The sequence below is a fragment of the Anopheles merus genome, chromosome 2L (assembly GCF_017562075.2).
Source record: "Anopheles merus strain MAF chromosome 2L, AmerM5.1, whole genome shotgun sequence".
NCBI classification, from domain to species: Eukaryota; Metazoa; Arthropoda; class Insecta; order Diptera; family Culicidae; genus Anopheles; species Anopheles merus.
Window position 1 is genome coordinate 39,485,221 of NC_054083.1, and position 16,313 is coordinate 39,501,533.

At 43.2% G+C, this 16,313-nt stretch overlaps 1 protein-coding gene across 5 annotated transcripts in view; it reads left to right on the plus strand.

Moving 5' to 3' along the window:
• The window catches only part of LOC121592865, a 112,145-nt gene extending 98,098 nt beyond the window's left edge, over positions 1-14,047 (plus strand). For all 5 annotated transcript variants that reach the window (XM_041914718.1, XM_041914715.1, XM_041914717.1 and 2 more), the window contains 4 exons: positions 3,535-3,672; positions 3,775-4,085; positions 12,524-12,748; positions 12,855-14,047. In XM_041914718.1, coding sequence (XP_041770652.1) covers positions 3,535-3,672; positions 3,775-4,085; positions 12,524-12,748; positions 12,855-12,953 — 773 coding nt within the window. In that variant the 3' untranslated portion in view covers positions 12,954-14,047. The remainder of the gene's footprint in view (positions 1-3,534; positions 3,673-3,774; positions 4,086-12,523; positions 12,749-12,854) is intronic.
• Positions 14,048-16,313: the final 2,266 nt, after the last annotated feature.

Sequence of the window (16,313 nt, forward strand, 5' to 3'; positions counted from 1 at the left end):
GAGCAGCACCACCAAGAGCAAGAAAATGTTCTCATTTACAATTCATTGAATTTACATTCATAATTATACTCCTACTTCCCGGTCGGTTCCGTACGGTGCCGGTGCCTTCTGGGCATGGTGGTCCACAAAGTGTCCTGTTGTGTCTTTCGGTTGGATCAGCTCGGGGTTTTTTTGTTTTGCTTCCATCACGCCTCCCGCTACCTTCCAAAGCGATTCTCGGTCCCAAACGCTTGCCCATTAACGCGGTTGTTTGGCTGTTGGCTTGGCGAAGAAAACTCTTCTTCCCCTCAAGGCTACCGGGAGCCACCGTACCGGGTGGTTGCTTCTTAGTTTGTAGCGTGCCGATTTTCTTTTGATTTTCCATCGCCCTTGTAATGAACTGCGAGCGCCGAACCTCAACCGAAGTGGACTTCCCAACCCAGCGGCACTCATCGCACAGCGGAAACATCCCGAGCGCAGCAAGACACAACACTATCGTCATCGCCACATTGCCGCCTTTCGTCGTCGGTCACCTCCGGGGCCGGAAGTAACATTTCTCGAGCAAATGGGCCACGCTCTGTGTCTCTCTGTCGCTCGGTTAGCTAATGACTCGGTACAACGACTCGACCGCACGGTTATGCTGTACACCGCAGGAGATTTTGTTCACGAGAACCCTCTTTGAGGTGAAGAAGAAATGAAACTTACCAATTCTGAGCCTGCCGAGGCATGTACGAGGAAGGCGAAACTTTTCATTACTGTGTGCCGCACGACGATCTTTCGCACTTGTCGCCCGAGGTCATGTGAAGTGGGACTTGCCGTGGTTCGCTCCATTCCCTTCGCTTCGCTTCATCAAACTCGGGCTATCTCTCACCTCGCTTCGATGAGGTGTTGAAGTTTGCCTTATCGTTGTTAATGTTTTATGGGCAAAATGGACTGCCTTTGCAGTGAGGAGAGAAAGACTCCCTGGTCTGCTGTTGCTTCCTGCTTGAGCTCTTGCCGAAGCTGATCGCCTGTGGTGTGGACTGGCAAATGAGACCGTAATGGAAACAACAAAAAAAAGGATGGCCAGTAGACTAGGCCAGTTGCAAAACAAGACATAAATCATGTGGTGGAATTATGTGTCGGTGTTTGTGTCGGTGTGATTAAGATTTGTAGGGTGTAAAGGGAGAAAAGAAAGTTGTAAAGAAGTACGAACCCGATGTAATTGAGCGAGCGATGCATGATTGTTGGGGAAAAGTTTGATAATTTCGTTAAAAATATGAAAATTAATGGATGGACTTTGAATGTGGAAAACAAAAAGTAATGAAGCGTGTTTATCGCAAGCTGATTAGGAAAGTTTAGAAATGATTTGTTTGTGAGAAAAATAAGGAAATATGCTTACAGGAAGGTAATAATTTCAACAGTTTTGCAAAGAAAAAGCATTTAAAATAAACCTTTTTAGCAACTTTTAACGTTTAATTTGAATGCCATTTTGTTTATTATTTTTTTAACTGGTTTAGAACAAACTGCGATTATTTAACACACACATGAAGAACTAATGCAGCTTCCTTACTAACATAAATGTTGTTGCTGTTTAATTTTTTTTACGAGGCTTTTTAGCATTCACTTCAAGTCGTCAAACAGAAAGAAAAAAATAAGATTTAGATACTTTTAAAAAGGTCAATAATTGTTGAGACAAAAAAATGAAGAAAAATATAAATACAAGAGTTCTTATTACCATGATGATGGAAGGTGATTTTTTTGTTAATTCTGGTGCTTTTCAATTTAAATTGTGCTTTTTTCAGTAGATATTTACTCATATACTTTCTAAATTTGTTTGTAGATATTAGAATCCTTTAAATATTTAAAAAGCTTTTCAACTTGATTGTAATTGTTTGAAAGTACAATGTTCAAATGCTCTACAAGCTTGTGCTTTTTCCTTTCGACGGAATATGTCAATTAACCTGATAGAATTTACACCTTTATTTACCATTATGCATGATCTTCTGAGGTTTTTAAAGAAATTGGTATGATTTTTCAAGAAGCATAGCTAACAACTGTCCTCAACGACTTGTGAAAAAAGTGTTTCAATAGGTGAAAAAACGAAATTTTCGTGAAACCTCGCAGTCGTATAATAGATTAACGGTGTCCTGGTTTAGGTAGCCGCCACTGTATCTTTGTATACAAACAGGATATGTGCCAAAGTTAACCACTATTCCACACTAAAGCAACCCTCATTTTTTGTGAGCTTTCATTTGGAACACGGCAATGGAACTCGCTCGCAATGCATTTCATCAAACCTAGCCGACTGCTTTTTATTATTATTTCGCACCTCGTTGCTACACACCATCTTATCAGCTCGTTTTCCCCCAAATACCTTTCATTTGTACTTTCCTGTGAAGGTCTAACCCCTACTTTACTCGCTACAGCTCCACACAGCTGACAGCATGACAGAAAAAATAACACAAACACCACAGACCACCACGGTACGGGGATGATGAAGTATAGCACACACAAAAGACTCGTGAACCAAACCCAAACCGAGGTTAGCTTCAAAGCTTCGTACCTTTCGTAGCAGGTGAAGCAGCAAAAAAAAAAAAAAACAAAAAAAAACACATGGATAAGCAATGGATAGTGAAAAGCGCGCTACTAGACACCCGGATACAGACACGAACGAACGTATTTTTCATCTTTTTTCTTCTTCTCTTGGCCCAGTTCGCCACCAGGCGTCTCCATTGCCCAATCGAGCCGGTGAGGCAAAGGCAGGCAGTTTGTTCCTTCGTCACGTCGACACATACCCATACACCTTACCTCTTTCTTCTGCTGCTACCTGCTCTGTTGCGTGTGATGAGCGTGACGGTTTCGGGGTTGGTTGAGCCAAACCGAGTAGGGAACACACACACATCAACAACAACAACGTGCACATTGGAGGGGTATTTGTAACAAATAAATGAATGGGGTCGTCCCGGTAGTTGCTAAAATATTCATATTTTAATTAAAGCAAGGAAATAAAACTCGGTGATGATTTTCGTTTGCCACCGTGTGCGGCGTGCAGTTGTGCGCTTTAACGCGAGGGGGAAAACCACTCCTGTGCTGTCGCATCGGTTTCGAGGTCATGCTACTGCTACTTCCGCAATTCAGCGCTGTGACGAACGATGACAGAATGTTTGGAAATTCCTATCCAAGCGTGTGTGTGTGTGTGTTCACACCTTACCCACACCAAGGGCTGTAACACACGCAAACCGTTGCACCAATTGGTGGCGAAAAGGTTGGCAAAGTTGGGTCGTAAATTTCAATCTTCAATCCACCACCGCCACACACACATCACCGTGCTAACGGAACCTATTTCGGGACTATGAGACTATAGTGGAGTATATCCGCTTCCAACCCGAAGCAAACTAGCACGTGAAAGTTGATCTGGCAAAACGGGGTACAAAATTGGATCATAACAACTTCCGCCATGTGCTAGGAGGGGGACATCTTTTTAGTGACACCAATGAGGGTTTACCGGTCCACTATCCGCTTTCAATTACTGATCTTCTTCTTCTTCTTCTATTTTGTGACTCTTTGCCGCAGGTAATCCCGACACACTCATCTGCGGCAACTGCCGGGAGCTGTTCACCGACCTGACGGAGCTGCTGGATCACAAGCGCAGCTACTGCAAGCTTCGATTTACCTGCAAGTGTCTCAGTACCTCACCGGTGCAGAAAACTTGTAAGTGTCTTTGCATGTGTGTGTGTGTGTGAGATTGAAACAAACTTAGAACAGTCAGTTATTTGCTTATCCTTGTCTGGTCCCATTTTTCCCCATTTTCAGATCCCAATCCGCAGGCTAAGCTGGTGTGTGTGGCGTGCAAGGATTCGTTCTCCAATCCCTGGGATCTGATGGTGCACGCGCAGGCCGCACACATGGTAAACATCTACGAGCTGGGGGAGAGCCCGTCGTCCGGCGAGGACGGGAAGGCGCTGGCGGTGGGCGGCGATCGGACCGCCAACAGTACGCCCACGATGCCCTGCTCACCGCCCGCCCACGAGCACGGCGCGAAGCTGAATGGAAACGGTGCGGTCAACAACCCGCTGGCGAACGGAATTCACGAGCTTGATGATGAGAAGAATGACCATGGGGAGGTGAGTGGAGCGATTTTTTTGTTTGGGAAATGCACTTCAAGTGGGGTAGTGGACATGAGAGCAACAATCAATACTTGTTAAAGGTTACATTATAGTCGGCTGAGCTTTTTACACGCTTTTTGTTCCATTTGACGGAATGTCAGATAGTTGGACAATTTAAAGTTTTGCAATCGAAGCAGGCGTGCATATTTTTATTTTCAAATTATCCGTTATTCGTTTGAAAATTTATATTTATCTTGACTTCTAACTGTGCATAAAGGATTAAAAATTTAAATTTCATGAATTTTAATCATGAAAATAAAAATACAGAAAAAGTTTTTCTGTTCATGTATAAACGAATTGCGATAAGAAGTAATACATCTTGAAATTGTTACCCTTTGTTATTAGCTTTGCTTAAAACTGATAAAGATTTTGAAGTATGCCATCTACTGGAATATGGTAGAATTGCCAAATTGGATTTTTATATTTTAAAGATGTTTTACTTACTTACTTATCCGGCACTACAACCGCTTTGCGGTCTTGGCCTGCCTCAGGAGTGTCCGAAACCGCTCACGGTCTCGCGCCTTCGTCTGCCAGTCCGTTATCCCGGCCTTAATGGCGGACGCCTCCACGCCATCTTGCCACCTCAATTTGGGCCTACCACGCCTCCTCTGTCCTTGTGGACGGCCTAAAAAGACTTTACGGGCTGGGTCGTCCGTTTCCATGCGTATAACATGGCCAGCCCACCGGAGCCTGGCGAGCTTTATACGCTGTACGACAGTGAGGTCGCCGTACATCTCGTATAGCTCGTCATTATAGCGGCTCCTCCATTGTCCTTCCACACATACGGGGCCAAGTATCCTTCTGAGCATCTTCCTCTCGAACGCGGCTAAGAGGGTTTCGTCAGATTTGGACAGTGTCCATGTCTCAGAGGCGTATGTGAGTACTGGTACTATATAGGTACTATATAGTCCCAGCTTCGTCCGTCGCGACAGGTTCTTTGAGGTGAACTGATTTTTCAGGCTGTAGAATGACCGGTTGGTAGCCAGCATCCTTGCGCGCAACTCAGCTTCCATGCTGTTGTCGTTGCTGACCTTTGACCCAAGATAGGTGAATTGTGGGACGACTTCAAAAGTGCGTTCACCTATCTGCACGTCACGCCTACGTAGATTCTGATTATTTGTTGGTTGATGTTTTACGTTTATAAAAAGGACTTCTGAATTGTGCCATGTGTGCTAGGCCAGAGGGTCTGCCTATGATTTTTACACATCGATAAATGATTTTTAATTTCATTATGGGACCTTTGGGACTCATATTATTGAAACCAAAAATACTTTCTCCAAATGTTATCGACGCAAACACATCCAACATCATGTTTTGTCTTACTTCATGCAAAACCATTCCAATTGTGTCTTTCTGTGAGCAATAGCTTCAAATACCAGCTCGATCAACCCAACCTAATCTCATCCAGCACCGTAAAAGCAAAGTGTCAATAGACACCGTCGTAAAAAGGTTTATCAATTCCTCAAATCTGCTACTTTCTAATCCCGTCACGTCGATAAAAAAAGCAGTGACACCAACATTCCCCGCCGAAAGACGTGACCGGACTATCTAGACCAGAAAGGGAGCGGACGGGCCAAACCCAAACCTGGGCGCGTGTTGATGTAACTGATTTTAATCAAGAATCAATTATTTTCAACACCACTCCATGGTGCTAATTTTGCTCCCCAAACCAATGGGGAGGTACGGGGCTTCTTGCCCGAGTGCGGTCAGAGTGCCCGTTCCCCCCGAAAGCCAACAAAATCGGACGTGACGGAATTTTCCCATTTTCACCGCTGTTACGGATTACCGATTTCACATTACCACGGCAATACTGCAGTACACTGGGAGGAAGGCACAGCTCCTGGCCGATCATTTTGGGTTTGGGTGTAGTTTTGCTTTCACTCTCCATGTTTCTTCTTCTATTGGTTGGCTGTTGGTTCGCTTGGTTGGGAGAAGGATGAAATTCGACAAGAATCCAATCGGACGTCATTTTTAATCTTCTCCAACTCATCTTGAATCGATCCCAGTGCAGGCCGGAAGGAAGGTGGCATGAAAAATGTTTCGAGGAAATAAAAAAAAAACACACCAACACACACAGAGGCCATCTCGTAGCTTGGCGTTAAGTCGACACGATCAGGCAAGCAAGCGACGAACACGAACGGACAGACATTTCGATTTTTTTTCTTCTTGTTTTGCACACTCCCTATAAGAATCCCGTTCTACATTGGGAGCCACACTGCTATCACCGATGAGGGAATCATGCTCTGCACTTCTACTTTTTCTCCCTCCCAACGGTTTGGCCTCATTGCGGACATAAAAATTTATTCGAGCCCATAAAAATCACTTCGAACGTCTTTTCGGGCAGACGAGGAGAGCAAATTTCCACCTTTCAGGGCGGGCGGGTGGGCGAAAAGCGCTAAAGCCGATCGAAAATCGAACATGGTTTCATCCCCCACATCCCTCTCCACCAGGCCAGCGCATAATCTATTTCGAACAGGGGGGGGGGGGAACCATTCAATCTGCATCTGCAACGACGACGGGGTGCGAGGAAGAATTTTGTTTCTCGACCAAAGGACCGACGTTAAACCCCACGGAAGAAAGCAAACGCCGTACGTCCAGGGGACGGACAGTGTGTGTGAGTGGCCGTGTGATTTTTTTTTTTTCGTTCCTTTTTTCCCCTCCAGGATGTAGAGAAAGATTGCTTCAGCTGGGATTATGCATTTACGAGACTTCTCGGCTTCTACTCTTTCGTGTTGAGTTTCGTTTTTTTTTTGTTGTTGGGGGAAGCATTTAAACCACCGGAAGGAAGTGACAGGATCGGAACATCTAGCCCGAGCAAAAGAAAGATGTACGGTTTAAGCTGCCGGGCGAAGCGATTGCAAGCTGACAGGGCGCTGTGAAAGTGTTAAAGCCAAAGATGATGATAGCATCAATATGTTGTACGTTGTTTTACGGCAAACCATGCCGCTTCCGTTCGCAGCGTTTCGTGTCATGTTGTCGGTTGCTGTCATGTAGTTTCGTTGGTAGGATATGTGTCAAGGAAAAGGAGAGGTTTTTTAGTGAAAGGAAGATTAAATGGAGGTTAATGCTTTGTATGAGGATGAATCACGAGTTATACGAAATTTACAACAGTTTATTGCAATATCATTGGCTAAATTGAAATCACATCAAGATTCATTTAGAGTTTAAACATCATTGTCATTTTCTTGACGGCTTGTAGAGTTTTTTCGATACTTATTAGTATTGCACATCAGGATAGTGGGGCGGTTCCGTGGTACAGTCGTCAACTCGAACGACTCGATAGCATGCCCATCATGGGTTCAACCCTATAATGGCCCGACCCCCCGTACCAAGGCTCGACTATCCGGCTGCGTGGTAATTCATGAAGTCTCGAAAGCCTTATAGGCCGTCATGTCCACGTAGGACGTTTACGCCAAATAGAAGAAGAAGAAGAAGAAGAATAACATAAAGGATAGTTAAACTCTTGGCTACGGGAAAACGGTACAGTCCAGGAATCGACTCTGTCCAGTCTTGTAGGAGCCGATGTACCATTGCAGAGACGTTGAGTCTCCAATCGTTTTAGTTCGTGGGCCGCATTGCTTCACAAATAACGTCAGGCCATTAGGCCGTTAGCTTGAGTTGTTGGGTGACAGTTGAAATACTTTGTTGATAAGATATTGCTACCTCAATATACACATCAAATTTTAACAGCTTTCTTAAATCAAAGGTTGATTTTTGACGTAATTATTAAAGCACAAAATTAGGACTGAAGAAGTCCTTTTTACCCTGATAAAGTCATCTCGGGACGCATTATAGACTTTTGCAGGTCGTAGTTTGAAGCCTTAGAACCCTCGAATACATCATTAGGATGTTTATTAGGTGAAAATATTTGAGATTGTCTTTACTTTAACATGTTTTGAAGACTAAATCGTTTTACCTCTTACAAAAAAAAAAAGTTAAATTTTGCCTTAAACTCTTTCGACGTAAAATATCAAGTCCCATTCCCCACAGCAAGCTACATTTACACTAATGCTGATAGGTAATGCTTGCTCTCGGTACACTAAATGTTGCATGATTTTGTAACCTCAGACCTCCGATATCTTCCTCTGTTCAGCTTCACACCATCCGACCATAGAGAAGCGTTCATCCAAAGCAACCCAACTAAACCATTCGCAAAGGATGGGAAAAATTGGTCCAAAATGGGCGGAACCGTAAATTGAAAATGAAGATTTCAGATTAGCACTATCGGGTTGAATCTTTTTCCCACCATGCCGGCATGCCAATCCCTTCCCGGAAGCTGGCGTGTGGATTGAGTGGTAAAAGTGATACTGTTCCTGCACAGCCACTCCGTCACGCTGGATCGTTGAAGTTAACTTTTCAACAGTGCCACACAAACACACACACACACACACACACACACACACACACACACACACACACACACACACACACACACACACACACACACACACACACACACACACACCCACACACATTCAAGTCTGACAGGTACGGACACGGGACGAAAATGGTCTTCAGATGTTTGTGCTCGCTTGTTTGGCTGATTTACGGAACAGATGGACTACCTCAAGGGCGCTTCTTTGCCCCCCCCCCCCGTGCTGAGGACTCTCACTGTTCCTTCCCACAGCGTGGCACTATTTTTAGACTGCATTCAAAATTCAACAGATTTATCCCCTAACTTGTCGCTGGTTTTCGTACGTACGAATTGCTGTCTGTAGTTTCGTTTCGCTTTTTCTTTCGTTAAGAACGACCTGTACGTACGGGGGCTGCCTTTCGCCTTCGTTCGCCATTGCCTCTATTTGTCTAGCATCGAAAGACATCGTTATCTGGCGCTGCTGAATAGAATAGAAGGGAATAAGGGGAAGAGTGATCCTAGGGCAGCATGAAAACAGCTGGCATACTTTCACACACGAACAAGACATTCTGCTCTGAAAAAGCTAGACGCCCGTCGCGAACAGTACCCACGAGACAAACGCTTTTCTTCGGTCGATTCTTAGCCATGCAGCTGTGTCTTATACAAACACACACACACACATACACAAACGCTTGGTACATCTTGCCTGTTGAAGTGAAAACAACACTTTTGGTACCTTGGCGGGAGTTTTCCCCTCTCACTCCCTTCGTTCGACTTCGATCGCTTCGGTGAGTGCGTTTATCAAGAAAGTTTGATCTCTCCAGCTCCCTTCTTACTACAGCGGATGGTTTTCAGTGTTTTCGGGACCGTGTGAAAAAGGCCGCTACCCCGTAAGTCCAAGGTTTCTGTTCTGTTCCCAGCGGGATTCGCAGTTGATTTTCATGGTCCATCCACCAAGTTTGGCCCAACTTTTGTGGCAAATAAATCAAGATACGTTTGTGTCTGTTCCGAACCGTCCACCTTTCACGTCCGGAGTAACTTGTTTTCTGACCCATCACATTATCACATCACAAGACAAGTGTGCCCAATCACATTAATTTTGAGTGGGTTTATTTGCTAATGTTTGCGTGTGTAGCCAATTTGAAAGGGTTCGTTTAGTGAATTACGCATACTGATTTATGTGCTGCAGGTCCTTGAGGGGGTTTTGGAAGTATCAAACTTACGTTTGGAAGAGTTTGCTCTACACAAGCATATTGTACAAATCATACAATCAGACTTTCCATGCTTTTTGTTGTGCTTTCTGAACGATTTTTACGCTTTTTAAACTATTTTGGACAGTTTTGAAACTGATTTGTATCAATTTTATTGCTTATTAGTATCATAAACCGTTTCAATCATAAATGCTTCAAATGAGCAGAAATCTTTGAGAAATAATTTAATATTTTGCATAAAGTATAATTGGTGTTATCATAGTGCAGCATATATTGTAGCTGCTTTTTATCTTGATTATTGAGTTTAAAATTTTTTTAAAATTTTTTTAGATTTTATTTAGAATTGAATTAGTTATACTTTAATTTGTTTTTTTTTAGACATTTTAATTGATCACTAAATTTATGCGTAGTCCTTTGAATTTTAAGTTATAAAATACCAAAACCCGAATGGCAATAAATACAGTAATATCTCCCTAAGGCGAATCTTCAAGGGACCGTCAGCTTAGAGAAATATTTATGTTAGAGAAAACTAATGAAGGTGTTGCTAAGAAGTATCCAAGAAACAACGAGAAAAACCTTGCATCCTATGACCAATATTTTTGTGAACTGTCTTCCAACATTCATCTTGGAGATATAGGCATATCAAATTGCATACGCAACTTAGAGAATATTCGCCTTAGGGAGATGCATGCATCTTGAAGAGACATACAGGGATTCCCACGATTTATTGGTTGGTTCTCATCAATTTTTGGCTCCCATATTTTTTTCATTATTTTTTTTCAAAAACCATGGGAATTGACCAATAAATCGTGGGGCACCCTGTAATATGTATGAAATATGACGGGACTGTCAACATATTCATCTTAAAGAAGCAATTCATCCTGAAGAGACTACATCTTAGAGAGATTCCACTGTATATCCAATTGATCAGTTGGAGTCTCATCAGGCTTAACTAATGCAATAGCAGCCCAATAACTATTCCTATGTAATGTTATATTTTTACAGATCCGATTAGATTCAAAATCAAATGGATTAAATATTTGAACCATAATGTTTACTTCTATTTTGCGTAACGTCTTACGTGGACATGCCGGCCTGTATAGACTTTCGAGACATTTTTCAGTACCACGTAACTGGATAGTCAGTCCTTGCTACGGAGAGACGGTTCATGCTAGTCTTGAGCCCACGAAGGTCATGTTATTGAGTCGTTCGAGTTGACGACTGTACCTCGGGACCACCTCATCTTTTTTTTAATTTATGCTAAAACAGATCAAAATCAAATAAAGCTATGCATGAATGTAACATTTTGTCTTCGCTTTAGAGCAAAAATCCGTAAAAATCAGCAAGGATAAATGATGATTTTTTCCTTCAACTGTATTCCTTTCAAGATTACAAATGAATTCATTGAGTTTAAGACGACTTTGAGCTAGCTAGACCTGACACTTGAACTACCCAATGCATAGTAATCGGTAAAAATTACACCTTCGTACATGAATTACACTGTTAAATACTTATCTGACTGCGCACAACAGTCTTCCACCCGACTACCCAGGCACATGAGCACCACACAAAAATGTCTGCAAAAACCACCCGTCGAACCCGTCCAAAGAGCAACCAAAACCCGTCTGCTGATGTAACCACAGCGGGTGAAAACATTCCAAAACCTTCCAAACTCGTTCATCCACTCATATCACGCTCAGCTGTCGGTATCGGTTTTCGTCCAGCGTGGGCTCAACTTACTCACACGAATTTACGTCAACCTCACGTACCGGCGATAGGGAATGAATCGTGTGAGGTTGGGAGCGAAAAAACAAACGGCCGGATATTCAACGTGCATTCAGCACGCCAACACGGCTGGCCAGTTAGATGTGAGCCCTGGAAATGAAAGAAATCCTTCCCCATTCTTCCATTGGCTCATATCGGGAAGAAACCCACCTCTTTTTTTCCCTCCACACCGAGGGCTAGTAGGAGAGATAAGTCCAATGATAAAAATATATTATTCATTCGAAATAATTTTCCTAAAAGGTTCACATTCCCGGCCTTCGCGCCGCATCTACTCCGCCAATGTGCTGCCACCACAGCGTGCGATGTTTCAGCCTTTCTCGATATTTATGCCCGCTCGGTTTAGCTCGACCGTTGTGGAGGCAGAGCAGTACTCATAGTAGCGTGATGGTCGGCCACCGTCACCACACCTACTTCCATTGGAAAGGGAGGGATATCTTAACGTCAGTCCACTATCATCCATTGGAACAGTCACGAATATCCGGTTCCATCGACCGAGCGAATGCAAGCGTTCCGGCAAGCGAAAAGGGGGAAGGATTGTTGAATGTTTGTGTGGCCTGGGTACCGCACTGAAATGCTTGCAAACTTGGAAAATGTAAACGCTTGACCACCCTTTCAGAACCGGCTTTTCGTCCGGGCATTTCAGGTCTTGCTGTTCCCGTGTCTAATCCTTTGCTTTACGGGACGTGATTTGCTCGCTAAACTAATGCCTTCATTTTATCGTGCTGCAACGGCAAACGGTGGGTTTGCCCTACCTTTTCCATCACCCACTCATTATCGCATTTAGTCGATCTAATAAAAATGAACCCCTCTGTCCACCACACCCAGGGCACCTACTTTAACCTTCCCTCTCCCAGATAGCACACACAAGATTGACGCGATTCGGGAAAGGTGTGTCCCCGTGTGTCGTAAAACAGGGGAGTGGCCATTTAATCTACGATAAAACAGGCACATCTACACCCACTGCTTTACCGCTCAATCACGGCACAACGTAACGTAAAGTAACTAAATCTTTCCCGGGTTTCTTTTCCATTTTCCTCCTCCTGAAGGAAACTCATTCACAGGCGACGCCCAGCTCACCGGAAGCGGGCCTACAGACGGCCTCCTCCAGTGAGGACATCTCTTCCATGCACGATTCACCCATCATCAACGGTGTCATCGCGAAGGTGGAACCGTCGGCCGGTCTGCTGGCGAACGGGTTTGCCGCCGCAATGGACACCGGGCTGAAGGTGAACGGGCCGGCCAGGGCGTGCATTATGTCCGCGCTGAGTATAGTGAGTATTAAGCGTTGAGTGGTCAGAGGGGGGGGGGGATGGGGGGAAATGGGCATAATGGTGGAGGCGGAGTACTGATCACCAAATTGTCAATCTCGCTTCACAGGACACAAAGTCTAACCAGGAGTCGGCACTGAAAATGGTCTCCTCCACGATGGGCATAACGCTTACTAACGGGGCGGCTGTAACGGCCGTAACGCAGTAAAGCATTTGTTGTAAGCGTTCTCGTAGCAGCTACTTTGTTTTGTACTTTGATTTTCATTCTTTTATAGTTATAAAGCTTGTTTTAGTTTGTTTAGAAGAGTTTAGAGTTTTCTGTTTTTTTTTTTAATATTTATTATCTCTTTCTTTTCTTTTAAAAGCATGTTAGGGTTAACAATGTATTAAGTAAGAAATATTTATTACCAAGCATTCTTCAAAGCATGTTTCTGTTGAGCCCCCGTTTCTTAGACGTAATGAAACTCTAAAAAGCAACAACACATCAACCGTTCTTCTAATGAGAGAAACGAAAAGTATTCTATTATCGTAGATAGTAAGACAAACGTTTATATTGAGAAAAGAAACAAAAAAGTAACAAAATACACACCTACAATGGAAAAACAAATATATGCAAAAAAGCAGCTAACATTAAACCAAAAAAACACACACACACACACACACACAAACACATAGTAAATAAATCGAATGTGCGTTACTAACGCTGGATTTACGAACAAAAGCTGACAGGCAAACACGCTGCTTAAAGCACACATACACTGAAACACAAACATGTACGTAACACTAAACACTAAATACGGTTATCGTCTTAACGGGCAGAATTTGCTTGCAGTATAAACGTGTTTCAAAGCGGTGTAGAGAAAGAGAGAGAGAGAGAGAGAGAGAGAGAGAGAGAGAGAGAGAGAGAGAGAGAGTGCAAAAAGCAAAACAGAACAGCAAAAACATTTCAAAATCTCCAACGTAAAACCGTAAAACACGGACACGATAAATGAATACAAAACAATGAGAGCTTATGGGTATGATTTATGTTTATAAACTGCACTGCACAAAGCAGGCGAGGTAAGAAAAAACGAGTTTCGGCAGGCGAAAGATGTTCGTTTCACCGTTGCGGCATTGCGTTCGAACGTGCACGGTTGGTAGTTTGGCTCAACCGAAAAGGGGAAGCTTGCGCAACCAAAAGAGAGGAGGAGAAATAAATCTCTGCTTTAGTTACCAAAACAACACCCATTGTTGATTAGATAATGCCTGCCGGTTGGCGGGATTTCACACAAGCAAAGTCGCTTGCCTCCGTTTTTGTCGCTACAAACAAACAAACAAAGCAGCAAACGTAAGGAAGGAATAGCGTAACAACGGAAGAGCAAGGGGTAGCTAGGATTTGACTAGAAAACATAAAACCCTTCCACAAACGCACACACACACATACAAAACATGTTTGTCGTCTGTTGAGATAACCCGGTGAGTGCTGGTGCGAAGATCCTTTTTTGCACAAATCTGCAAAAATCCACCGTCAAGATGTGAGGCTTACACACGTGTACATATCAACCCCTTCAAACGCGTACCACCAAAAAAAAACGACACAAAAGTGCATAATAGTCGGTACGTGACGGTGGCGTGAAATAGGCCACAAGCAGAACGTTAAACGGAACATGCGGTTTGAACATGAAACAGGTTTAAATTAACACTCCCCGATAAGTATCGAACGTTTCTTTCCGCGCGTTACTCCTGTTACTATGGTATTTTGTAAAGCAGAGCAAAAGAAACCCGCATTGAACATAATCAAACGTCCTCCACCCGATCAAAGCAACCCTTGCAGAGCTGCGTGTGCGGAGCGTATGTGTGCGTATTGTCCCGATCCCAAAGTTTTACGTTGAATTGTTGTTAGCCCCTGAATTACAAAGTACACAACAAAATAAAACAACAACACACATTTAATACAGGCGACGAGTTAGTTCATACTGGATGTAGTGTTAAGAAAAATGTTAAACCAATATTTAGTTCACAATAAACATGAGCATCTCCGGCTATGGAGATTATCTAGTAGAAGAAACGAGTTCTTGTTATTACTGTCATTTAATCAAAAGATCACCAAAGACGTATTATTACGATGCAACGTTACCATAACCTAACAAACTTCCAGCATGTTGTCCAATTCCATTTCTTGATACCGTGACGCCATGCCAATTCGAAGCGTGACGCGATACTGCAGGCTACTTGGATGATTAAATTTCAACGCTGACACTCTTCTCCGAATTGATTCATTGGCCGGTAAGGTAGTAGAATCAGCTACTGAACCGGAGTAAGTACTTAATCTCTCTCGTGAACAGGGACAGGTTCACTGAGACGAATTGAGGCACTGTTTTCGTACAGCAATAAAAAAGTGCGCAATTTAAGAACTAGTTTTTATTTCATCTAGGAATAGTATGAATTCAAGAGCAAGTTCCATATTCAACCGGAACCGAGCAGAACCGATTGGGTTGGACCACTATGGTTTTGAGATTAGTTCTCGGTCCCAAGAACAACATGGATTGAGTATCAGTTCAAGAAGTTGGTCAACAGTTCCACAACCCTTATGGATTCTATATTAATTCTCAGACCGGTATGAGTGTCGGATCTTTTCAGGAACGTTATGGATTCAGTATAAGTTCCATGACAAGTATGGGCTGGGGAACCGTTTCTGGATACGTGTGAGTTCAGGATTAGTACCAAGACCGGTATGAATTCAGGTTCAGGATGAGTCCTTCCTTTTCACTTCACTTCCTTTTGACGGATCCTCACTTCCATTTGTTTAGATGTTATCAAAAATTGGAGCAGAAGTTCAATAAATATTACGAATACTGTAATAATTTCAGGAAAATTCATGTTTATGGATATAATCCTCACAGTATTCAAAACCACATCTTTAAACTTGCCAATTAAGTAATCTCTTCCATCCCTTTAATTTAGTAATTAAACTAAATCACATCATTATCTCATCCACTAATATCTCACGACACACTGGCGGGAGCTCCTGATTACAGAGGACCCCTTATCAATTCCCACGTTTCAAACGGGTTTTGAACTAAAATCATCGCTTAAAGCCCTGCACGCCGTTTCATTTTACGACCCCATGTTCTTATCGGTGTGGGGACCGAGCCGGGACGAACAAAAAAAAAAAACGCTGCTCCACCAACATACTAATTAATTACAACACTATTGCTACCGAGGGGACCACACTGGTCACTGATTATGCAAAAGCGTGATGCAACCGGCGTGCAGCATTTCTCCAGCATTCAATCGGCTGATAAACTCGTGGGGCAACTCCCCGTCCCCCGTGATGTATGAATTGTGATCCTTTAGTTATATTTGTATCATATAAGCATCTCGCACTCTCTCCCCGTCACCTGAACAGACCAAATTATGCATTATTCAAATCCCTACACGAGGTTGGCGTTGGTTATTATAAAACTGTAATTTGAAGTACTGGAACAAACCACTCCGGACGAATCGGGTTCCACACTCTTTGTGGAATACGCACGGTATGAGTGTTTAACGTGTGTTTTTAGTCCTTACACCCGGGTTGCAAATTGTC